Source organism: Mastomys coucha, unplaced genomic scaffold (genome assembly GCF_008632895.1).
Source record: "Mastomys coucha isolate ucsf_1 unplaced genomic scaffold, UCSF_Mcou_1 pScaffold6, whole genome shotgun sequence".
NCBI classification, from domain to species: domain Eukaryota; kingdom Metazoa; phylum Chordata; class Mammalia; order Rodentia; family Muridae; genus Mastomys; species Mastomys coucha.
Window position 1 is genome coordinate 7,956,607 of NW_022196912.1, and position 26,014 is coordinate 7,982,620.

General features: G+C 44.7%; 1 protein-coding gene across 1 annotated transcript in view; it reads right to left on the bottom strand.

Annotated features, from left to right (window-relative positions):
- Window positions 1-26,014, bottom strand: part of Camkmt (calmodulin-lysine N-methyltransferase) — a 397,552-nt gene that overhangs the window by 6,810 nt on the left and 364,728 nt on the right. Inside the window, exons 8-9 of the mRNA XM_031356809.1 lie at window positions 20,666-20,740; window positions 13,094-13,157 (exon numbers count right to left, since the gene is read on the bottom strand). Coding sequence (XP_031212669.1) covers window positions 13,094-13,157; window positions 20,666-20,740 — 139 coding nt within the window. The remainder of the gene's footprint in view (window positions 1-13,093; window positions 13,158-20,665; window positions 20,741-26,014) is intronic.

The window sequence follows — 26,014 nt, forward strand, 5'->3', positions numbered from 1 at the left end:
CCCCCCCCCCCCCCCGCCTCTATGAGGGTGCTGCCTCACCCACCCACTCCTGTCTTCCCTCCCTGGCATTCCCCTACACTGAGGCATCTAACACCCTCAGGCTCAAGGGACGCTGCCCCCACTGATGTCAACAAGGTCACCCTCTGCCACATACGCGGCCAGAGCCATGGGTCCCTCCATGTGTATCTTTTGGTTGGTGGTCCAGTCCCTGGGAGCTCTAGGGAGTCTGGCTGGTTGACACTATTGCTCCCTGCATGGGGCTACAAACCCCCTCAGCTCCTTCAGTCCCTTTTCCAACTCCTCCATCAGGGACCCAGCGCCCAGTCCAATGGTTGGCTGCAAGCATCCACCTTACAGAGGCTCTGGCAGCCATATCAGACTTCTCTCAGCAAGCACTTGCCAGCTTCCACAATAGCACCCACCTGGGTTTGGTGGCTGTGTATGAGATGGACCCCCAGGTCTCTGGGTGGCCTTTCCTTCAGTCTCTGCTCCATATTTTGTCTCCATATTTCCTCCTGTGAGTATTTTGTTCCCCCTTCTAAGAAGCCCTGAAGCGTCCACACTTTGGTCATCCTTCTTCTTGGGCTTCATATGGTCTGAAATTGAATCATGGGTATTCCAAACTTTTGGACTAATATCCACTTCTCAGTGAGTGCATACCATGTTTGTTCCTTTGTGACTGAGTCACCTCACTCAGGATGATATTCTCAAGTTCCATCCATTTGCCTGTGAATTTCATGAAGTCATTGTTTTTAATAGCTGAGTAGTACTCCATTGTGCAGATGTGCCACATTTTCTGTATCCATTCCTTTGTTGAAGGACATCTGGGTTTTTTTCCAGCTTCTGGCTATTATAAATAAGGCTGCTATGAACATAGTGGAGCATGTATCCTTATTACATGTTGGAGCATCTTCTGGGTATATGCCCAGGAGTGGTATTACTGGGTCCTCTGGTAGTACTATGTCCAATTTCCTGAGGAACCACCAAACTGATTTCCAGAGTGGTTGTATAGCTTACAATCCCACCAGCAATGAAGGCGTGTTCCTCTTTCTCCACAACCTCTCCAGCATCTGCTGTCACCTGAGTTTTTGATCTTAGCCATTCTGACTGGTGTGGGGTGGAATCTCAGGGTTGTTTTGATTTGCATTTCCCTGATGACTAAGGATGTTGAACATTTCTTTGGGTGCTTCTTAGCCATTTGATATTCCTCAGTTGAGAATTCTCTGTTTAACTCTGTTCCCCATTTTTAATAGGGTTATTTGGTTCTCTGGAGCCTAACTTCTTGAGTTCCCATTACTCTTTCATACCCTCAACACATGACACAGCTCCAGGGCATGTGGTAACCAGCTTGTCTACACGTTAATCTATTCTGCCCTGAAGAGCAGGCACCAACCTACTCTCCCTGGGGTCAGTGACCACAATCCACGCTCAAGTCTTCTCACATTTCAATCCTGCTCCCAAGTCTTTTCTATGACTCTCTCCTGGTCTGGGACAAGGTTCCAAGACTTAGGTTTCCAACTGCAGTGTACCGCTCCGAAAGGTCTACGCTGTAACAGGACCACTCACTGCAGCAGTCAAATGAAAGTGGGGCCAGACAGGCAGGCGGGCGGGCGCGTGTGCGCTTCTAATGTGGTCATGAAGGGAACCTGAGTAACATGTACACTGGACTTCAGCAAGCCAGTGTGACAGGACAGTTCATAATGACCCTTTACTAATAACTGGTTGTATGGTATTCACCCATACCCATCTTCCCCTAACATGTATAAAGAACGGCCCAGTTTCTGAATCTAATTCTCTCCTCATTAGACAGAAACAGCACCTGCATACTTCTGTCAACTCCGTGCTACTCTAGGTCCTGAGAAAATTATTACATATATTCCAGTTCCTTTTTTTTTTGGTTGTTGTTTGAGGCACCGTCCTTTTTTTTTTTTTAAGATTTATTTATTTATTTATTTATTTATTTATTTATTTATTTATTTATTAGCTGTAAGTACACTGTAGTTGTCTTCAGATGCACCAGAAGAGGGCATCAGATCTCATTACGGGTGGTTGTGAGCCACCATGTGGTTGCTGGAATTTGAACTCAGGACCTTCAGAAGAGCAGTCAGTGTTCTTAACTTCTGAGCCATCTCTCCAGCCCCAAGGCAGTATCTTATTATGTAGTTCAGCCTAGCCCCAAACTTGCATTCCTCTGACCTTTATGTTCTGAGTTCTACAGTTGCAGGTGTGGGTTACCGTGCCTAACTTCTTGTGACAGAAACTTATCATTCACACCTACCAGGCATTTGCTGGAATGTGTCAGACATGGGCGCAGCATCTATATATACATATTTCCTCTAGTCTCCACCCTGTGAATATTCTCTCAGGTCTGTTTTACAGGACGCTCAGAAAGCTGGATAACTGGCCTAGGGGGTGAACCCAGATTTGACTAGAAGCTCATTCACCTGCCCCAACATGCTGCCCATGCTGCCCTTTCTCCCTATTCCATCATGTCCTGATTAGCCACAGTGACGAAGTGGTAAAGTCAGCTACCAATGCAGTAGCTGCTTCCCGGCCCTCTTCAATCCTCTTGACACCTTTCTCTACAGCCTTGTAGATTAGACATTGCACTTTCCAGATAGACAAACACACAGAGGAAGGTTTGGGAAACAGGAGGAGCCATGGGGCATAAAGACTCCTGAACTTCAACATGGATCCCCCCATCAGACAGCTGTGGCATCTCAACATGGATCCCCCCCATCAGACGCTGTGGCATCTCAGGACAGTCAAAACCACTCCCCATCCAACCGAGAACTGGAAGGGGTTTGGAGTTGGTTTCGTCTGATCACTTGATCCTGCACACAAGAACCTGCAGCCCTCCAGGCTGACCCGCTGAGTTTGCTCATCCATCTAATGGGAAGAACCAAGCTGCATGGCCTTTTTGTTCTTCCTTCCAGCGAGTTGTGAGGCTCAAAGGAAGAGAATGTAAAAATAATTGGAACAGCAAGGCTACTCAGACATAAGATTGGGCAAACTCCATATCACTCAACCATGCTCTAAGAATGCTCACCCCAGCCCACTTACCTGCTTCCACATTGTGTTTACATAGACACACACACACTCAGGCACATAGTTACGGCAGCACCTATCATGCCACCACACTTTCAGTTTTGTCAGCTTCTCCAATATTAATTGCTATTTTCAGGCAGTTTTCAAACTTAGCAGCAAAAATTCATTTTTATGTGAAACTAGATATAATACGCTGTCTCAGCAGGAGAACTCGTTTCCTTTTTTTTTTTTTTTAAAGGGGCCAGGGGAGGAGGGAATACCAGTCGGTCACTTCAGTCATTTCAAGGGACTGGTTGCCATGCCAGAGTTTTGAACAATGGAAGCTATTTCATTTTGAAGTCACCTGCAAAGGTCGCCATGCAGTTTAGAACTGAGGAGTTGGTTTTTACAGCTACCATCTCAGCTGTATGTCACAGTGTTGCAGGGTGACAGCGTTCTTGTTGAGTTGATGTTTGCATTAACAAAGTGTGCGTTCCACTCACTGATGGGTTGGGAGTGGGTGGTTAGGCTAAGAAGTGTTTTCTGACTAAACATAATTCCTCTACTTAAGGCTCAGTTTACCATCTATGGCTATCAAATACACCCAGAATGGTGGCACCCCCTCCCCTTGCCTCTCCACCCCGTCAAAGCTTTAGCTTTCTTCTTCGTACCCATCATCTTAGACACACACTATATCCTTGTTTGCTATTGCCAGGCTCCTCTGGCTGGGTTGCACACTCCATGACAACAAGAGCTTCTGACACACTATGCAGGGCACTTTCTCAGTACCTAGCAGATAGTAGGCACTCAGTTAATATTTATTGAAAGAATAAACTAAATCCAGGTGCTGAACAATCTGAAGAACACCAGTCTGAGAATTTGAAGGCCATACTCAATTGCTTAGCCTTTTGAAGAGATTTTCTCCAAGGGACTTTGTACGGAAGCCAGCTCTAGGCCAGACTGCAGAGGGCACCTGACTACCCAATCCTGCACCCACACAATGAGAAGGAGGGAGAGAAGCCAGGCGGTTGTGGCGCACACCTTTAATCCCAGCACTTGGGAGGCAGAGGCAGGCGGATTTCTGAGTTCGAGGCCAGCCTGGTCTACAGTGTGAGATCCAGGACAGCCAGGGTTACACAGAGAAACCTTGTCTCAAAAAACCAAAAAAAAAAAAAAAAAAAAGAAGGGAGAGTATTGTTGGTGCAGAGTTGGTTATGAATTTTAAAATGTTTTTTTTTTTCCTTTTGCTGAATACAGATATTTTGAGATGTGGACTCATGTTTAGGAGGGTAACAGCTCACCATCCATCCACTCAGTGATATCTGCCAGCCTCTGCCCCATGCTGCAATGGGTGCTTCGGAAGCCTGGCACCCTGCCTCCCAATGCCCACAGGGAAGTAGGGCATGTCTATGGGGGAACTACAACTGGTGGATATGCCTTACAGTTTGGCTGCAGAAAATCAAAACAAGAAAAATAGGATAGATATAAAATTAGCATATTACCCTAGGAAAATCATTTTCAATTTACCAAAGTGCAACTTTCTAAGCATTCAGCCACCGAATCATTTTTCAAACTCAGAATGAACACTCTGTGGAATGTAACATTTGACTGATGGGCAGAGATTGGAGGGAACTCACTTATCCCTGGAGAGAGGAGAGAGGAGCTCCACTTGGCAACAAAGACACTGTTTATACCATGAGGTCTGCTCTTCTCGAGCCAGGCTGCTCCATACTCCCGTGGAAAAATAAGTGCACTTCAGATTCATTTAAGAAAGGAATGTGTGGGGGTTGGGAGGAGGCTGGGGAGATGGCTCAGAAGTTAAGAGCACTGACTGCTCTTCCAGAGGGCCTGAGTTCAATTCCCAGCAACCACATGGTGGCTCACAACCATCTGTAATGGGGTCTGACGCCCCCTTCTGCTGTGTCTGAAGACAGAGGATGTACTCACATTAAAAAAATCTTAAAAGAAAAGAGAGAGAGAAAGGGATGTACCATGTCCCTGAAGTACAGGTAGCCAATTATTAAATACGGAGTGCATGTATAAGTACGTGCTTACTTTTTATTATTTATCTGGTTTCTGGCATGCAGCTTTTGCTCGATTCTGCCCCCTCCTTCTCTCATTCACTTTTGCCTCCTTTCCTGGCTTCTCCTCTCTCACTAGCTCTGTCAGTGGCCCCAGGCTTCTGCCTACTTTTTCTTCATGTTTGGTGTAATTCTAGGCAATTGTACTGAAGTCCACAATGTCAGCTATCACTTAAACATCAATAACTTCCAAGAATATAACTAATATAACTACAGCATTTGCCTTTGTGAAGGGTCCACACCCATTTGTTCCTGGTACCTACTCATCTCTGTGGATGTTCTGAAAATACCTTTAACCCATTATGTCTAATGTAGAATGTAAGCCTTGGCTCCAAACCTTACCATTCTCAAAGCAAGCCGGTGCACCCAGGGATTTACACACACACACACACACACACACACACACACACGCACACACATGTGCACTCACACACATGCACACACATACGCACACACGCATGCACACACACGCACACACACGTACACACACACGCACGCACACACGCACGCGCACACACACTCACATACACATGCACACACACTCACATACACATGCACACACATACATGCACACACACACGCACACACACGCACGCACACACACGCACGCACACACATGCACACACACGCACACACACACACGCGCACACACGCACACACATGCATACACACATGCACGCATACATGCACACGCACACGCACACGCACGCACGCACAGAGCTAAGGGCCTGTGAGGTGTGGTATGTTTGCACACTTACTCCCAGCCGGAGCCTGGGAGCCAGAGCACTGCCACTGTGTTCTTTCTTTTCTTTTCTCCTGTTCTTCTGCCTTCTTTCTCTTCTCTCCTCCTCTCTCCTTCCCTTTTGTCACAGGGTCTAACACAGCCCAGGTTGGCTTCATCCCAACCCCATCCTCTTGTTTTTGTCCTCCAAGGTGCTGGGACTGAACGCCCAGTAAGGAGCTGTCTTTCAAAACCTTAATGCCACAGCCCCTACCTTCAAGTGTGTTCTGAACTGCTTGATGGGGACCTTAGGGACGAAAGGAGACCAGGGCTAGAAGCGAAGTTTTCCTTCTCTTCCCTCCCCTCCTCTCCCCTCCTCCCTCTCTTTCTTTTTGGGTGCTGGCTCTTAAATCCAGCTTTGTGACCGGCATGTGATCTAGCACTGAGCTACATCTCCACCTTATTTTTCATTTCTTTTACTGGGATGCTGGTGAGGCAGTTTGACCAAAGAGCCTTCCCAATAAAATGGGGTTTGGAAACCTCTGAGATGTGTTCTGACTTCTTGGGATGTCAGACAAAGCCCCATGTGACCCCCTTCCCGCCCCTCTCTCTACGACTGTCCCTAGGCCTCCCATACTCAACTTGGACCTCTAGTCAAACTGAAGTAGTCACAGCTGCTGTGCTCCTCCATGCATCTCCTTGTCTATAAACTTGCAAACATTCCTCAGGCTGCAGTGCATCTCCTACCTCCACTGTTTCTGCCTGGTGGACTCATCCCTCAACACCCAGGCCAGATGCCCCACTCTTTTGAGGCCTTTTCTGACTTTCTGCATTCTGTGCCTCCCCAGGCAGTCATTCTACCCCCTGCCTCCTCAGGTTGCCACGCCTTTGCTCTTGTGTCTCACACCATCTGCAGCTGCTTGCTTCCTTGGGGTATGGTGGTGGTGTTTCTTCTTGTCTTCTGGCCCTACCTCTGTACTGAGCATCCAAGCGGCATGCAGAAACTGAACATCCACTCTACACCTTCTTTGGTTGCATTACCTCCTAGCTGGATGGGTCCGTGGTGGACCCCAGAAGAACTTTGCTTTTCTCAGACTCTCTTTACTGCAACCTGGCCCCTTTACATTATTTGAGTGACCACATCACTGCTCATAAACATTCAATGGCTTTCTATTCCTTCCCTCATAAGGCCCTGTCTCTTCATCACAGTACAGTCAGCTTCACAAAATGGTTCCCCAAAGTAATTTTTAGTTTCATTTTCTGCCTCTGCCCAAGTTCCAAAGTGGACGGACACAGTTAAGCCAGAGCATTGTGGGCAAACACTATGTTTGTCCACTGTTCACAGGTGAGCAACCACGTTCACTCCGCTAGAGATGTGGCTTCTCCCCATTCCCCCGAGGTACAGTACCCCTCTGATGTCTCTGAGATGGCTTAGGCCTCCAGTCCCCCTCTGCTTCCTCCAGGTTCCTCCCCTGGTCTGGCCTTGCAGGGTTACACTTGCCAGTCGCTACTGTGTGACTCTACTCTGCTGTCCCTCAATCTATATTCTATATTCATACCTCTACACTCTGGAGCACAGAGTCAGGCAGACCACAGTTACTTAGCAAGTATTTCAGAAAACAAAACCATCATGCCTGCCTGACTAACCTGTGGCAGCTGGTAGCCCAGAACAGCTCTGAATGTAGCCCAACAACAAATCTATAAACTTACTGAAAATATTCTGAGAATTTTTTGAGTTAGAGAAATCAACTGTGCAGCTCATGAGTGTGAATTCTGTAGATGACAAATGACTTCAGGTTGCAATGTCAAGAGACCAACGAGGCACTTGGGAATAGAATAATTGAAAAGGCCAGCAACATTATGGAGTACTTCCTGTGCACCAGTGTTTCATTATACAGTCTGTGCAGGCCTTGAATTTGCCATACAGCCCAGGCTACCTGGATATACCTGCATCTTAGAACATCTCACATTCTACTGAAGATAGGAAATCAAAAGCTTCATATAGCTGCTAAGGACAGCACCAGGCTATACCTTACACCGAACAGTGTGGGTGTATCACATCACTACAAACAGTTCTTCAATTCTGGGGAACCCCAGAGTCTGTACTTCATAGCTTGGTATGCCATGAACAGCACAAGGACTGCATATGCTGAATCAAGGCCCTTAGGAAAGAACTTCTGGGGCTGGGCCCATGTTCTGAGGGCCTTAGTGCCACCTAGCAGCTCTCTGTTGTTCAAGTCCATTTCTACCACGAGGTGAGCAAGAGATGGCTGAACAGCTCCTCACCAAGAGCTGGTGAGGATTTGCTAGGTCTCTGGCCTGGCCAGCAGGAAGACATTTCCTATTGTGGTTTGCAGCATAGCTTTAGTCACCGCATGGAGGTCACTCCTCACATGTGTCAAAATTTCCCTGAGATAGGCAAAAAAGATGTTTGTATAGATGTGAATACAGATGTTAGATTTTTAAAAAGGTTTATTTATTTTATGTATATGAGTACATTGTCTTCATGCACACCAGGAGGAGGCATCAGGTCCCATTACAGATGGTTGTGAGTCACCATGTGGTTGCTAGGGATTGAACTCAGATCCTCTAGAAGAGCAGCTAGTGCTCTTAACTGCTAAGCCATCTCTCCAGTCCAAGGTGTTAGATTTTTAAAAAGATGAGGAAGTCAGTCATTAAGAAGAAATTACTCTTCTAAAATGGGGGCAGATGGTTTCCAAGTTCAGGATTTGCTGGACATAGGCAGGGCTCTTACGATCTTGTGATACCTGGTTTTGAAGAAGGCTATATGAATTCTGCAGTGGCACTTAAAGGATGATGATGATGATGATGATGATGATGATGTTTATATGTACATATGAGTGCATATATTAGACTCAGAGAACAGCTTTTTATCTGTTTGTTTTTTTGGGATATAGTTTATTTGTGTAGTCCTAGCTGTCCTGAAAATCACTCTGTAGACCTGCTGGCCTTGAAGTCACAGACATCTGCCTGCCTCTGCCTCCTGAGTGCTGGGATTAAAGCCATGCACCACCTCTGCATCCAGGCTTTGTCTGTCTGTTTTTGTTTGTTTTCGAGGATACTGTTCTGGTTCTCTCCTCCCATCGTGGTTGCAGGGGACTGAACTCAGGGTCAGCAGGTTTGCGTGGCAAGCACTTTCAGTTGTTGAACTATCTCACTGGCCACAGTGGTATTTCTGAGCTGGGGACAACTGGCAGCCAATTGGACAGTGACAACCAGATGGAATGCTAACTGTGTCGCCTCCTTGTGGTTCCCCCACTGCCTGGCTGTCCTGGTGGCCCTCTGGGACACACAGCCCCTTTAGAAGGACAATAGCAGGTGTCATTTGTTGTTTGTCAGTGCTGCAACGTGCAGGCTGCTCTGGCCAGATTTCTTTTCTTTTCTTTTTTTGGTTTTTCGAGACAGGGTTTCTCTGTGTAGCCCTGGCTGTCCTGGAACTCACTCTGTAGACCAGGCTGGCCTCGAACTCAGAAATCCGCCTGTCTTTGCCTCCCAAGTGTTGGGATTAAAGGCGTGCACCACCACTGCCCGGCGCACTTTGGGTTTTTTAATATCACTCTTTTCTAGAGAGTTCCTCATAGCACTCGGACAGAAGCCAATTGCATATGTAGTTTTTTTTTTTTTTTTTTTCCCCATCCAAGTTGAAGAAGTAGTCTGTTTCAGGCTGGTGGAGTTTTTTTATTCCCTGATGGAATCTCAGGCATGGCATGGTGACTATGAAGCTCTGGGACTATCTGGCTGAGGACCCAGAGTCAGCCTTGGGATCGGACACCACTGTTGGGATAAGTCTCCCTCCCCCCCCATTTCCCCTCATTTATGACTGCTCCATCCTAAGAACAGGAAAGCATGGAGCGCTTCTTCCTTTTCTGTTACATTTGTTTTTGGATCCTCTGATTCCCCAAATGGTATTCTGGTCAGGTTCCAAACCAAGTAAAGACATAGCTCAAAAGTACAAAGCTTGCTTCTTCCTGCAGCCTGATGCCTGAGCCTCCTTCCATGTTGCAGTTATCTAACTCTCACAGTTGTAGCCCTGGCTCTCCTCCTACCGAGGACGACTGTGTGCAGTAGAAAGTATGCACCCAGTAAGGCAGTGCCCCAGGACCCCAGGATCTGCTGCATAGCGTAAAGCAGCAAGTGCAGATGGGCATGCACAGAGATCCCTGGTCTGGGCAAAGGAAATAGCCTTCCCTTCCTGACAGCTTTTCTCAAAGTCCTTGCTTGGCAAGTACTTCCCGGACCTTGCTCCTAGCACAGTCAAAAAGTTTCTAAACCTTCCAGTCGCTCGCACCACAGTGGACCGGCTTCTCTCATTTTACAGAGAAGCAGCTGAGGAGAGGAGAGACTGAGGTTTCCAGAGGATGAACCCCACCAGACAGAGGCCAGAAGTGACCCTATGCTTTCCATTTCCAGAGTCTAACTGTGCCTACCCCGGTAAATAGGACTTAGGGACCAAGAGCTGAAAGACACTCTAGGAGTATGGGAAAACTCTCAGTTTCCCTCGTTGGGGACAAATGGGCCATGACAGAGGCCTCAGAGTCTGTTAGTGCTGAAATGGACCTGACACTCAACTTCCCATCAGCCAGGCTGCCATTTCCTCTTAGAACCACTGTCTCCTATGCTAACCTCAATAGCCGCTAGAGTGATAGAAAAGGCCAGCTGTTATTCTCGAGACTTACTGTCTTGGTATGTAGTCTAGACAGGCCTTGAACTTGTCATATGGTCCAGGCTGCCCTTGAATTCATAATCCTGTTCCATCGGCCTCCTGAATGCTGGTTGGCCTCCTGAATGCTGGGCATACAGGCATGTACCGCCGCCACACTCCAGCCATTCCGATGTCTCTTCCAGGAGCTCGTTCTGGGAACTCTTGCTCTAAGGCTCTTGCTCAGACCCTGAGAGCTTGCAGTATCCTACGTTGAACCACCGAGGGCTCAGAATCCACCAGTGCACCTCCATCTTATGTCTCTGGTGGACACTTATACTATTTTCATATGCCAGGCCACACAACCATGGAGGAATTGTCTAGGTTCAAGATAAACCTACACTTAGCTTTAATTGTAATGTAGACATTGCACGTGATCCTAGTCTTGAAGTATGACTCAGTGGGGAAGTCTGTTGGAAGTATGAGAGCCAGCCTTGAGAGATAGGTTTCCCACAGCTATGTGGGAAGCCCAGGGCCCACCAACACTGGGATTCTTTATTGCCTAGTCCAATGTGGCCCTTCTAGGATCCAATGAATAATGGAGGTCCAGGGTATAAGTCTCCTGCCTCTATAGATCTGAGATTCTGAGTGACAGTTTCAAAAAGTCCATATGCTATTCATTACTTCAGACTTCCTCTCTGATGGTGGGCCCTCTGAACTTTAAACCAGAATACTCAGTGGCCTTGGGAGTCAGCAATCCTAAGGAAGAGCCTAGTTAAGTAAGGAAGCCTCCCCCCCACTTCTAATGCCACAGGCTGGATTTGGCCTTAGCCTTCGGCCTGAAGCCTGTGGAAGTGTCACCTGCTCCAGGCCTTGGCCTTGGCCTTTTCTGCCCTAAGGTTAAGAACTGGCTGTCAGTCAGGGGGGTTTGCTGTCCAGGCTCAGAGGGGGCTATGTGGAGCCATACTTCAGATGTTCAGGGTTTAACAGCTGTGAGAGAGCTTGGATAGATTCTAGTCCAATCTGCATTTAGGTCTATTCATAGCTTGGGCAGTTTTCTATTGTAAGTCATGCAAATCTGCTGCAAAATGGAGTATTTGCCACAAATAGGCTTTGAAGGGGTGCTGGTGCCGGTGAAGTACTGCTTGTGCTGTGTGAGATCCTGGAGTCCTTGAAAGCATTGTGTTCATGGATGAGACATTTTTACAGAGCCTTTGCGTCCAAGCATCTTCAGTGCCCTCCCCGAGAAGCTTGGTCTTGCAAATGCTTGCGAGCATCCTCCAAGGCTAACAGGGGAGATGAAGAGGCCCAGAAGAGGCTCAGCATCCCTTCAGCTGCCCTCAACTTGGGCGGCCTCTTCCATGTGGCAGCAGCCAGCAGCAGCTTGGCACATGTCCCTTCCTTGCCTCAGGACCTACTTCCCACTTCAGAAGCAGAATGGAGAAGGCCGATTTAATTGAATTGATTGCCACTTACAAAGCGTTACTCCTCTGAGAGGCCTATTTAAAGTTTCTGAACTAGAGAGAGATAAGGAAATAAAAAAGCAATAGTGTAAAAGCAATGGATGATTATCAAATTGCTCTGGGAGCCTTCGGTGTGAGAAAGATATAAAAGAAAGATTGAAAGGTATTAGTCTATAAGTCTCACTGAGGTCACAAGGCTAGAGTCTTTCACAAAAGACTTCAGAAACAAAACTTTAGAAAATACACAGACATGGACACACACACACACACAGCAGTCATATCAGATAACTATAACTTCTTATCTTCGATTACACTAAGACTGTTAGCCTATTTTAAATTCCCGTGGCACGGCAAAGAGTCTTACGTACTTGTAAGGTTTTTTTTTTTCCTTTTCTTTCTTTTTTTTTAATGCATGAGCTTTAAACTCGTTTCCTTACTTTAAATAGATGTATATTAACTCTCCGTTTAGTCTACAGGACCTCCTAGCCTAGTATAACAGCTCAACAAAATAAGAGTGGATACAAACTCTGTAATTTACTCACAGGCATAAATGGATATATAATGTAAAAATGTGCACAATATTTTATGCCATGCTTGGCTTCATTGTGACCTAATATTTATAATATGTAAATAATGGCTTCCTTTTAAAGCAAAGAACTTTTAATATACAGATTTATCTGGAAGTCCTTTTTTCTTTGATATAAACAGAAATAAAAAGGAAAAAAGTAAGCTTATATGATAAACAAACACCCAACAACAAAGGTTACCACTGAAGGGATTTAAAATGACAGAAGCCAACATAAAAATTTCAATATCATAATTCCACTTTAATATGAAGATATTGTTATCAAAGGGAAAGACTCCGGAAACTCTTTGATAAAAATCATCTCACACTATCTTTGAAGCCGTTTCATTTATTTTACTACCCTTGGTGTTCCTTATCAGAAGGCCAAGGGTAAGAAGTTTCCTAGTTATGATTAGGAAAGAACCTGATAGATCAGAAGACCCAATTGAAGTTGGACATAATAAATATTAAAGTATTACATGACATTAATCCCGCCATTCCATTACTCTCCCCATCTTTGTGTGCAGACTAATTATTCTGTAGCCAGTGTTCAGGAAAAAATAGAAACATACTTACTGTGGGCTGGAGTAATCTCTTTATTGCATCAACAAGGCTGGCTCTGTACTGGTCCAGAAACAGGCTGACATTGAGAAGAGAACAGAATCCAGATTAAACTGGGCCTCCAAGCCTAATGATACCGATGTTGATAAGTACAAGGCTAATTACACATTTACACAGCACCAGAGAAAGACCCTTCCTGTCCACTCAAAGTCTTACTGGGGGGACATTTTAAAACGGAGATACTGTGATCAGAGTTATGCAATGGTTGTCAAGCTGTCAAAGTCAGAGTCCATACCTGACTGTGCTGTGTTAATGTCACAGGGACATTTTCCAAGATTTTTTTTTTTTTTTAATGAGTGTCACCTGGGGGAGATGGAACACCTGGTACTTCCTTTTGTTAGAGCCCAGTGTCCAGTAGACCAGAGGCACCCATCAGGACCACTGTGAGGCTGCTCTCTGAGAGCAAACCACCAGCCCCAGGTACCAAACCACTGGGGCAATACTGGGGGTGAAGGAGGGTGGATCTTAGTGATTTCCAACAGCTTGAAGATAAGACCCAAAGCAAGCCCAGGAGCCAACAGCCTCCAAAACACAGCTTGGGCTATGTGAGTGAGGGCCATGGTAATCCAAGAGTGTCCTTCCCTTCACTCTCTGCTGGGATTCCTCCTCCTCCTCCATAGGTCTTTGCTTTTGTTTTTTGTTGTCTGTACGATTGAGTTACTCTGACCTTGTTTTCACCACATCTTCTTGAACAGGTTTGCAACACAGTTTCTTCATCTAAACAGATGTACCCAAGACTCAAGTATGGGTCACCCAGCAGTTGGTGGCACAAGTTAACTTCCACAGTTCTATGGCTGAACGTGTCCCCTCTACAGCCTTGGGCTGCAGACTTGACCTCTGAGGTGACTGGATTGGTGCTATTTTGTTCTGCCATAGAAGATACAGGGTCCCCTCCTGCGAGAAGACTCAATATTCAAGGCACTAGCTTAGAAGAAAAGATGAAGTGTTTATCTGACCCCATGGTTCTCAACTTGTGGGTCAAAACCCCTTGTCGGGGGAGGGGGTCAAATGACCACTTCACAGGGGTTGCCTAACACTGTTGGGAAACATAGGTATTTACATTATAAAAAATAGTGGTAAAATTACAGTTACAAAGAAGCAGTGAAAATAATTTTATGGTTAGAGATCACTACAACATGAGGGACTGTATTAAAGGCTCGAAGAATTAGAAAGGTTTGAGCACCCCTGTCCTAGTCTCTCAGATTGTGAGCTATATTGTTGTTCTTTATAAATTGTCCAGTCTGCGTATTCCTTTGTAACAGCATAGGCTTCAGTGAGATACCTGAGCATTTGTGAAAGCCAAACAAAGGTTTCCCATGGGGTTGTGGTGTGGAGGAGTGGAAGCATCTAGTGCTAGAGGAACACAGAGCTGAGTCCTCTGCCAGACATCCTGTGGTCCTCACAGCATCATGAGGAGGGCTCTGGGCACAGCTAGAGTATTCTGCCAAGACAAGGCAATGTTTCCAAACTGTGTCAACACTACCAACTGGTAGGGGCCACTTCTTTCTGAGTTCCATATTAGGAGCCATCATTTGGTGAGGATGGATGAATGCTCAAGTTCAGACTCTGTAGCTGAAGCTCTGAACTATGAATACTGGCTGTTGGTACTGAGGGTTGCTCTCCTCCATGTTGTCCTCCCTCGGATAGCAGGAAGTGGGAGTGTGTGGTTCAGGCTTAATAAAGTTCTGGCTCTGACCTTTCAGTGTGACCCTGGGTAACATGCTGTACGTAAGCCCTCAGTTTTCTTGTCAGTAAAGGCCCACCTATGTGGCTGTGGTGGATATCAAATTAATATATGTTAATTCACAATTGTTGTAGATTTATGGCATATGAGGGATAATATTCTGCAATGGGACTAAGCTTAACATAGACCAAGCTCAAGTCCTAACAAATATTCAGAGTTCATTTATGCCTCATGGCTCAGAGCGCATCTAGATGATACTACCTCCACTGCCCGAGGCAGCTCATCAGGGTCTTACTTACATCCACTTACATCCAGTGTCTGCCTCAATGACCCCACACAGCTTGCTCAGTGGCCTTGACCAGGGTTACTGGTCAGCATCAACATTTAGGTAGGATGTTTGCCTACACGGGTGCTCTTCCAATTTGATGCGTCTCCTCTTGGGAGTCTCCTCTTGGGAAAGGGGAGCAAGAGTTGGGTGTGGTGGTACATCAAAGGACTATCATGAATTTGAGACAAATCCGGGTTACCCTGTCTGAAGGAAGGAGGAAGGGAAGGAGGAGAGGGAGAGGAAGAGAGGGCCTCACACATGCTAATGAGGCCCTTTCCCACCAAGCTGCATCTTATCTCCTGCCCTGGAAAGGCGCTTTGAGCAATGGAAACATTGGCCAATGGCTCTTCTTCTGATGAGCTACTGACTGCAGACATTTCATTTCCACCTATCAACCAGGATAGCCTGGGGAAGCATTATCTTTTACAAAGCTGCATCCTTATATCTTCGGACAAAGAATATGTCTAATTTAAACACTACAAAAATGTTCCACTAAGTCATGTTAAGCAGTGATTCCTAATCATTAAAGATTGATAAGCACATCAGATTAGAAGTATGTCTTTTACAAGACACTCCACCTCATTCTTTGGAGAGGTTAGATAATCTCTGCAGTTTGATGGTGTTGGCATATTGATTATGTTGGCCTACAAGAGGCCTACAGAAAATCTCTGGCTGGCTGGATACACAGCAGCCCAGCAAAGGCTGTTCTTGGTTTATTTCTGCACTCCCTAAGAGCTGCTGAGACCATTGGGAAGGGATGAACAGTGTGCACTGCCACCAGCTGAGCCGCCAGTGTGCCCTTACAAAGCACTCTCCCCACTGTGCGCTCGAAATGGTGACAAAGAGGTTAACATCACAGCGAACTGCAAAGTGCAGCTTTAACACCCTGAACGCATGCATTCCGAACACAGTCATTTCAAAGGTAATGGCATCTACCCCATCGTTCCAAATCAAATTTCCCAAAAGTAATTCTTGTAGTCCTCTGAAAGATCTTTATTCCAAGCAAGCTCACTTTTCTACTTAGCTTCGATGCAGAATTCATAACGCTTTGTGGGGTACGTCATATGAGCAATTTCAATGTGCTTTAGTGGGAGTGATATGTAATCTCCTGAAAATTCACCCCTTAAATAAGTCCTAATGGCTCAGAGAACAGCAGTAGCTTAAGTGGATCTATTTAAAAAGGCTGAGTGGGTCAGTGATGGGGATGGAGATACCGTCCAACTTGCCCTTTAGTTACAGATCAAAATACCCTGACAGTCTAGTTTGGGCATTAAAACACACACACACACACACACACACACACACACACACACACGCACACGCACACGCACACGCACACATACACACACATTCACACACACTCCTACATGCACACACCTCTAGGCCATTGCCTGTGGCAGCAACAATTGCTTTGTTCCATTGATCTGAATCAGATATTCTGACAAAGGAGGGGTGAATCCTCATCATCTTAAGAATCCCAGCTTGTACGCAGAGCTCAGAACATCTATAGTCCTTCTTCTAGAGAAGTCCATTCATACAGAGCATCAGGATACGATTCTTTTTGTCAATCTGCACAGAAAAAGAGACTCCTGTGCAGTCTTCAGGTGGGACTCCCAGCTTTAGATTTCGTTTTCATGGAGACAGTCTCTCCTGGCATTCAGGAACCTAGTTTGGAGGGAGTGCCCAGGGATGCTCTAACCTCACTTGGCTCTGCCCCTTTAGTTGTGAAATTCTGGGCTTGTTAGGGATTTCCACAGAGGCTGACACTTCCCAGGTGAGGTGTAAGGGCTGAATACATTGGAGCCAAGCCCTTTGCAGGGGCAGGGATGCTGAGCTGTGTGCAGGCTGCCCTATCACCACAGTAGCTAGAAGACCAGGAACTTTTAAATAAAGCCCATGGTATTTTCATTTTGAGCGGGGGGTGGGGGGACTTTTTCATAAAAACAACTTAAAAGCCAAAAAATTCTTCATCATTTAGAACTGGGGGAAAGAAAGCAGCTTATAGTATGTGACCAGTATAAACACACCTATGGAACAAGCAAGGTGGCTGCAAAGGTAGGTAGGGTAACAGGCCGGAGTACCAGCTCCCACTCCTTTCCCAAGCCTGCAGTTGCAGACACATAGATTTGCTGACAGCCCTGTGTATCCAGTCAGGCAGCGGGTGGCATTTCATTTGTGCTTTCTAAGCCTGTGACAATTCAAACTCACAAAGCCACTTCCATATTTGAAGACCTAGAGAGTCATCAAATGGGTAAAGATAAATAGATGCAGTCATTGGGTTGAAAGAAAAAAAAAAAAACCTTACGTCCAGACTTTTAGAAGCAGAGTCTGGAAAGGCGGGCTAAGAATTAGCAAGTGCTTGCTCTTCCTGAAACAGCAAGGATGGCTAGACTGCATTCCTGCAGAACGGAATGCTTTTATTAAACTTAACAGTGAATAAGTCAATGGAGGAACTTAATAAGCAGGCTTCCGCTACCCCTGTTGTTGACTATTCTAATATTTTGATGTTTGTCAATAGCTCCCCCCCCCCTTTTTGCAGGTGTGGCTGTACCTCCATGTTTCGCTCTGCTTATTTCAAAGTTGACATTTTACAAGTTATTTAGGAACTGTTGAACCGTGAAACTATTTTTCATTGTCAAAAATGCTGAATGGTGAAATAATGACTAGCTTCACAGTTTGCCTCTTTATTTTATAATCTAGCTGAGTGACTAAATTTGGATAGGGAGTAAGGGAATGTCTGCTCTGGGGAATACGTTATCCCCCCCCGCCCCCCACTGCCCACACGTTTATGAACATTTGAATGTAAATATAGGAATATAGGAATGATTTAAGAACAAACATATCACCGCTTGCCATAATCATGTGCATTTTACTTCAAGCACAGTGTGGGTTTGGAACAGGCTTGTGAATGGAGCTTGTTTTCATGTAAATGGGATCAAGAAGTGCCACTGGTTAGCTATTCAGTGAGTCAGACAATGCCACCCTTGCTGGAAATGCTTCAGTAAGAATTTAATCCATGTACCTAATATTCACACTTCAGCTCATGCCTTCTATTCCTGTGGCCCACTCCAGATCTCATTCACTGACGGTGATAAAGGATAGTGTGAGACTTAAGGTGATCTATTTAAGTGTGGCACTGCTTTCTGACATGGAATATCTCAGGTTTCATCTTGGAGGCAGCGTCCACAGAGAACTTTTTTCTACCCCTTTGCGACATCCTAAATAATTCAGCATAGTGTGCTTGCCCCACAGAGCCAGAATCCATGCAATAAGTCCTGTGGAACAGCACCAACTGACTGGACATAAGGGATGCGTAGAACCCCACACTCCACTGCCAGATGGATGGCATGGATATGACACATCACTGTACTTTACAAGTTTCTAAGCAGCTTACCCATCTCCATGAATATGAAGAGAGACCATTACCAAAGCGTTTCTTTTGGAAATACTATCAGCAGCCCTGTAAGAGTAGCTTAATGTTTTACATTTCCAAATGGGAAATTACAGACGGGCTGACGTTCTGGCACTTATAACACCGGGGGAAAAACTTAACCATCGATTCATGCATAGAAAAAGCCATTTATAAAATGAAGCCCTGGGCATTTACTTCATTTGAATCCATAAATAATTCTTCCATGGCTACCAGATGTGTGTGTATAAGATTGCATTGTGTTATATATCCGTAATGAAAGCCTTCGACCAAATATGTACCATGTTTATCAATTCTATAAGACGCTGTTGTCGGTTAGGTGGGAGGGAGAGGACTATTTTTTTTAAACACGTTGTGCAGCTATTTTTAACCTAGCTGAGAACATTAATCAGGAGGAGCTTAATGCTTGTTTCCTCTGCTAGTTCCTCTGGTACAAATGGGATGACACGGTGTGAGTGTCCACAGCACAAGCATGACAAAGTCAGGCTGTGCTGATATTTGTGTGCAGGACGATTTAACTGTAAATCTCTCGGCCAGACCCACCTCTCCCTCATCATCAGAGCTCATGGGGTGACCCGCATCTGAACCTTCAGGAAAACTCTGCCCTGTCCCTCTTCCTGCTGCTCTCTGAGCTGACTCTCTTGCTTAATCTGATCTAATCCTGCCTGAATTCTCTTCATCTGTGCGATGAAACCTGGAGGATCCTTTCTCGTACTGGGTGAGGAAAGGCATTTACTAAATTACTTGGTAAATCACGTGGGTTGGTTTGAGCTCCTTTTTGCTTAGATGGGGGAGTAACAACATGCTTGGAGGCATGTTGTCAATGATCAGCCAGAAATCTAGGCTTCCCCCATGCTTGGAAAAGGGGGAACAGTCAGCAATCAGTGAGGAAACCAACATGGCCCTGGAAATCTGGGAATTCTCAGCTAAAAGTAGAACAAAATATTTAGTGTTCATTACAAAGAATGAACACACACACATATACACGGAAAATAATAGTAGTTGTAATGGGAGAATGAGGAGCGGATTAAAAAAAAAAAGCTAACCTCAGTGACTTTGGTGGGAACTTTGTACACTGGAAATTGTCTTTAGTTAATGATGGGGTTCTACCCTGGAAAATGTGTGTGCTTTCCTCTAGCTTAAGTCCACCCTGGTTTCTGGATCTTGGGCTTGGGCTCATCGGTGTAACATAAGGCTGGCATGGGAACTTGTTTTCAGATCTAAAGTAATAGTCATCGTGGTGAAACTACATGGAAGATCTTCCTCTCAACAGACAGGATGCCTGCTCATGGCCCATGGTTTCTATATGCTGGAGCAATTACTCAGACTGAATGAAGAAATGCACCAAATTAGTGGAAACAATTACAAAGGTCTATGCAGATGTATGCTGTAACTTGGGAGCCGACTTCCATTCACAGGTAGGTAACGGAGACTGGGCTAAGGTACGAGACAAAATGTCTAGGGTAAATTTATTTTTAAAAAAAATCAGACACCTGACAGAGGGCATAAGAATAAAATGTGATTGTGTGGTCTTTGTGTTCAATGTGACTAAATTTCAGCTTCAAGTGCATTGAAATATTAGTTGTCAAATATACTTTAAGAAAGGCTACTTCCCCCAAGATATTCCACAGATATGTTTATCTGCCGGAGCATACATATGTGTGCACACATGTATATTCCCTCATATCAATAGTCAGATCTCTCCCAAGAAGTAAGCTAATTGAGCTGTTTGTGTTGATAAACTCCTTTTTCTCCAGACCGTTCCTCTCTGAGCCATAATTATTTGCAATTTGCCTAAGTCCTCCATTTACTGATACGTCAAGCATGAAACAGAGGCAATTCCAGAAAATGGAAATGCTTCTGAAAGTCAATCTTTGGGAAATAATGTGGTAGAAGTTACTGTGTGATAGAAGACTACCTTCTAGCTGTCACATGGGGATGAATATTAATTTGTTGAGGTTAAGGTGGCTTTCGTGCTTCATTTGGTGACTTTGGCTTAGCCATCAACAAAGCAGTGCGGCCCAATTACTCCAGCGAAGCTATTTTTTTTCCCTAACAGGAGTTTTATGATTTTTATGTACTTACCAGTCAGCACACATAACAATGTCAAAATGTCCTTCCAGTTGAGAGACGTCTGTCTCATTATCCCATCGTAAAACGCTTGAGGAGAAAAAAGATTTTAAAAATTATACTTAGGGTATTTTTTTTTTAACTTTTGATTTTGAGCTATTAACATTATTTTCTTATGGCACTTGGAATTATTTAAAAGGTATATACAAATTATTTCAAAAGATACAATAAAAAAACTCTAGGATGTAGCTGTCTAATAAAAACCCTAGGATGTAGCTGTCTTCTATATTTTATTTTATCTTAAATACAGAAGAGGAAGAATTCTCTATTGAAATAGAAGAGTTGGGTTTTTTTGCTAGGGTTTAGAGGTTTTTATAGACAAAGTAGATCCTTATCTCATGGGTTAGAATTATTCCTGCCCCTTCCCACAATGGCGGAAAAGTGACATCAAAATGGTCTCCATCTGACTGGAATACAAGTTTATAAAGAAAAAGAATTTATAAAAAAAACAAGTCATGTGAGATTTACTGTGCCCCTATCTTGCTTGCCACTGTCAGTCATATTTCTTCCTGATGCAATGTGGCTTGAAGGGAGGGAGGAACCACCCTCTGCTATGTGGATGTCCTCAGTCTTTAGCACTCTCTGGAACTCCTCCCCAGGACAGTCTCCAAAAGGAGGCTCAGATAGGAAACCTCGTGTCAGTAGCAACAGTTGACAGCATGCACTGGAAAACTCCAGCAACACATCCGAAGCCAGCTGCGCTCCCCTTAGCTGAGGGCTGTGGTGATTAACATCATATTAAAACAAAGCACTTCTCATAACGTCGTATCACATTAAAGCACTTCTCATAACATCGGATCACATTAAAGCACTTCTCGGGTGTTTCTCCCACACACCAAAACTGTGATTTGTGTTAATATTTTTTTATTTCCTTTTTTTAAAAAAAGATTTATTTATTATTACGTATAAGTACACTGTAGCTCTCTGCAGACACATCAGAAGAGGGCATCAGATCCCATTACGGATGGTTGTGAGACACCATGTGGTTGCTGGGATTTGAACTCAGGATCTCTCGAAGAGCAGTCAGTGCTCTTAACCACCGGGACATCTCTCCAGTCCAAGATTTATTTACTTACTATGTATACAGTGTTTTGCCTGCATATATGCCTGCAGGTCAATAAAGGATACAAGATCTCATTACAGATGATCATGAGTGACCATGTGGGTGCTGGAAATTGAACTCAGGTCCTCTGGAAGAGCAGCCTGTACTCTTCACCTTTGAGCCATCTCTCCAGTTCCCCGCCCCCATGTGCAACTATATTTTTTAAAAGTAAAATTCTATAGTTATTTTCTAGTTTGACTCTTTAGAGATAGAATGAGTGATCATACCTTACCTGGACAATTACATTTGTCTATTTGGGTGGAGTTTTCATTTCTTCTGTCTTCCCAGAGACAAAGTCATGTTTGAGTGCAAAATGATACTTAACCCTGGTCAGTCCAAAAATTCCTTTCATATACATTGCCAGATATAAACAGTAATAATATTCTTAAAGTGGAGAAGATCAAATGCACCAGTTCATCACCAAGCAGGCCAAGGGCTACTTGGTCACTTTATTTTTATTTTTATTTATTTTTTATTTTTATTTATTATTTTATTTATTTTTATTTTATGGAGGCTCAATTGATTTTTGGATACCTTAGTAACACCAGCTTTTCCTAGACTTGGACATGGAGGAGAGTGAGCCTGCTCAACCCATATTATAAACCTGAGAGCCCTCAAGGGGTCAGGAGTGCATGGGATCACAGCATTTAGTAGGCAGAGGCAGGAGGATTGTGAGTTTGAGGATAAGCTGGGTTACATAGCAAGACCTGGTCTCAAACAAAACAAACAAACAAACAAACACAACACAACAGCAACAAACAGTAGGACTCTGTGATAGACTTTCAGGAATCTTAAGTGTGACATAGTCATTATAAATTTTTTGACAGAAAGTATTAAAATCACTTGCAATCACCCTTTCTGCCAATGACTATTTCTTAGACACTTCTGATTCGTATGCCACTGCTAAGGCAAAAGAGGGCAAATGGCAGGGAATGCAGTGATGGGGTTGAATATTGGATTCCTGAGGCACTTCAGCCACCTGCTTCAGCCAAGGCCAACTGGAGCGATCAGGCCTAAGCAGCTGTTGGGTATGGATCAGCTCAGAAGCTGTGATGTATCATATCTCTAAAAAGAAACCAAAACACCCCACATGGCTTCCTAGCCCACAACACATCTGTCCCTATAGTAACGAGCTGTTCCTCTAACTAAACCATGAGGTAGAGCATGATGGCAGAGTTGGCATTTAGCTTTGGTGAAAGATACACCCGTAGGTTCAAGCCTTGGTTCTGACCTTTAGTGGCTTAGTGGATATGTGTGTCTGTCAATTGCTCAATCATTCCGAGTCTGTTTTCTGTAAATGGGGAATGAGAATGGCCACTTCCTTCAGCTCTCAAATGGCAACTTCACTGAAATGACTTTGGATTGCTTGCATAGCACACAGAGAATGGCACCCCCTAGATCTGGTTAGCCAGCTTTCTCTTGGAAAGAGACTTAGTTCTTCCAATTCTCTGCCAATGCCCTCTTCCCCCATGCCTAGACTACCATACATGGACACACACGTGCACATACACATACATACATGCACACATGTACACACACATGCATATACAAGCACACACACACACACACACACACACACACACACACACACACTATACATTTCAGCTATGGGAGAAGGACCAGATTTTTTTTTTTTAAATGTTTGTGTCTGATTTGTTGTAGACCCATGATTTTGCAAAAGTCAGTACAAATTTCAGGACAGTTGAGATTTCAAAGGAGGAAAAGCCAAAACTAGGCAGTCAACTGGAAGAAATAGGGGTGAGGGCCCAACACCCAGAGAAAAAGACAGGAGGATCACAAATACAGGGCAAGTCAGGGCAACTGAGCAAGACCCTCTCTCAGGTTCAAAGGGGTGAGAGGAAGGCTTGAGATGTTACCTAAGTGGCAGGGTCCTCACCATGCTTGCCTGGGCTCGCTCCTTAGTAAGCAAAAGAGCAAGGACACGAGCAGCTCAAAAGGATTCTATGTCCGTTGACTGCTACACTCATTTCAATTTCTAAATGTTTACTTTCAGCTTCTAAGCATAGCTTCTTGAATACAGAACGCAGAGCCTGGTTCCCATCCTTGTACAGCTCTGAGCAAGCCCTGCTCTAGACACTATCAATAACCCTCAGTCACTGCCAGACTAGCCCTACCCCTCTTTCCCAGCTTACTTGAGGATGCTTTTCTGTCCCCGTCTCTGTCTACAGTCTCCTGGTCCTATCAACCGGACACTGCCATCCTTCTTGAATGTCTACTTTCTTGTCCAGCTCACACTCCATTTTAGTCAATCCCTTGGGCACATTCCCAACTCCCTTGCGTAGAGCTGCCACACAGCTCAGTGAATAGTCCAGTCTGTCCTGGGTGCCTGAATGTGGCTACCACACACACTCCCTTGCCTGGCTTACACCTATTCTAAACAGCCACCATCTCTCACCTGGATTACTTCAGCCTTTTAATTTATCTCCCTGCTTCCACCTGCCTCCCTATGTCTCTGCCCAAGAGAGTATCCAGGTTGTTCCTGTTGAAACATATATTAGGTCAGGCCAAGCACAGTCGCACACACTTTTAATCCCAGCACTCTGGAGGCAGAGGCAGGTGGATCTCTGTGAATTCAAAACCAGTTTAATATACATAGTTAGGACTACATATACCTTGTCTCAAAACACACACGTGCACACCACACACCCACTCAGAAAACACCCCCCATGTTAGATTAGAAACTTTGTCTAGCTCCCTGAAATAGTAGACGCCCGGGACCAGACCCCATGTCTTCAGGCCTGCTGATTTCGAATCCTGTACCCTCTCTCTTTTCTGCTGTGCTCTAGTTACAATGGCTTCTATATGAATGCTTTAAAACACCAGCACGCTTCTGTCATAGAGTCTCCGTCCGTGCTGGCTTCCGGCTCTGACCAAGTACCTCACCTCCAGATCTCCATGTGGTTCACATTCATATCTCCAAGTCTTTGTTCAAGTGTCATATTTCTATAGGACAGGCTTCCTTAACCATCTTCTTTAAAATCATTGTCATATCTTTTGGGTCCAGCATTAGAAACCCTTTATCTTATTCATTGGGTTTCCTTTAGGAGCAATTAACCTTTATTGTGCTTTGTCACTGACTTTGTTTATTCTCTTTCCCCTCTGCAACATAACCATCATAAGAATGTTGTCTTAGTGTTCTATTGCTGTGAAAAGACACCATGTCCAAGGCAACTCTTACGAAAGAAAGCAATTAAGTGTGAGCTGGTTTACAGTTTCAGAGGCTTAGCCTATTAGATTCATGGTGGGGGGCATGGTGGCAGGCATGGCAGGCATGGTGCTAGAGAAGTAGTTAAGAGCTATATCCTGATCCACAGATAGATCAGGAGACACAGGGCTTGGCTTGGGCTTTTGCAACCTCCAACAAGGCCACACCTCCTCTTCCTTCTAGTCCTTTCAAAAGGTTCCATTTCCTACTGATGGAAGCATTCAAATATGGCCCCCTATGGGGGCCATTCTTATTCAAACCACCACAGATGTCGATCTTTAAGTTCTGGGAAATTGAGGTATATCCAGTGCCTAGAGTAGCACATGATAGCTGCTCTGTTAATATAATATCTGAATGAACACCACATCTAGCATACAGCAGGCATTCAGTAACTAGAAGTTCTTGTTTTTAAGCTGTTCTCTGAATACATATGAAAGCTCCTGAAAATGCTTTCTGAAGACTTCTGCTTCCAGCAAAAATGGAATATCAGGGACTCTTACATCTTAACCCAAAACAATTGAAATCAAAATTTAGAAAATATATCTAGAAAGAACACACACTGCCACAAACAGACACACAAACACACACACACACACACACACACACACACACACACACACACACATACACTCTCACACACATTTCCAACATATTGGCCAGTAGCAACAGTAACTAGTCACTAGTCATTGAAAGAAGATGAAAGAAGATGAGTATTTTATGTAAATACTCCCCAGCATTGGAGGAGATCCCAGGCTGCAACAGAGAGGAAAGAACTGAGGTAGGACCCAGTAGTTTTGGAGCTAAACAGATGGAATCCAGGGACTGGGGAAACCAAGGATACCAGAACAGAGGACCATAAAGAAGAAAGCTGTAAAGAGAACTCAGGGCTCAGATGGCTCCCACAGAGCATTCTACAAGAGACTAGCGTGGGTGTGTGTGTGTGTGTGTGTATGTGTGTGTGTGTGTGTGTGTGTGT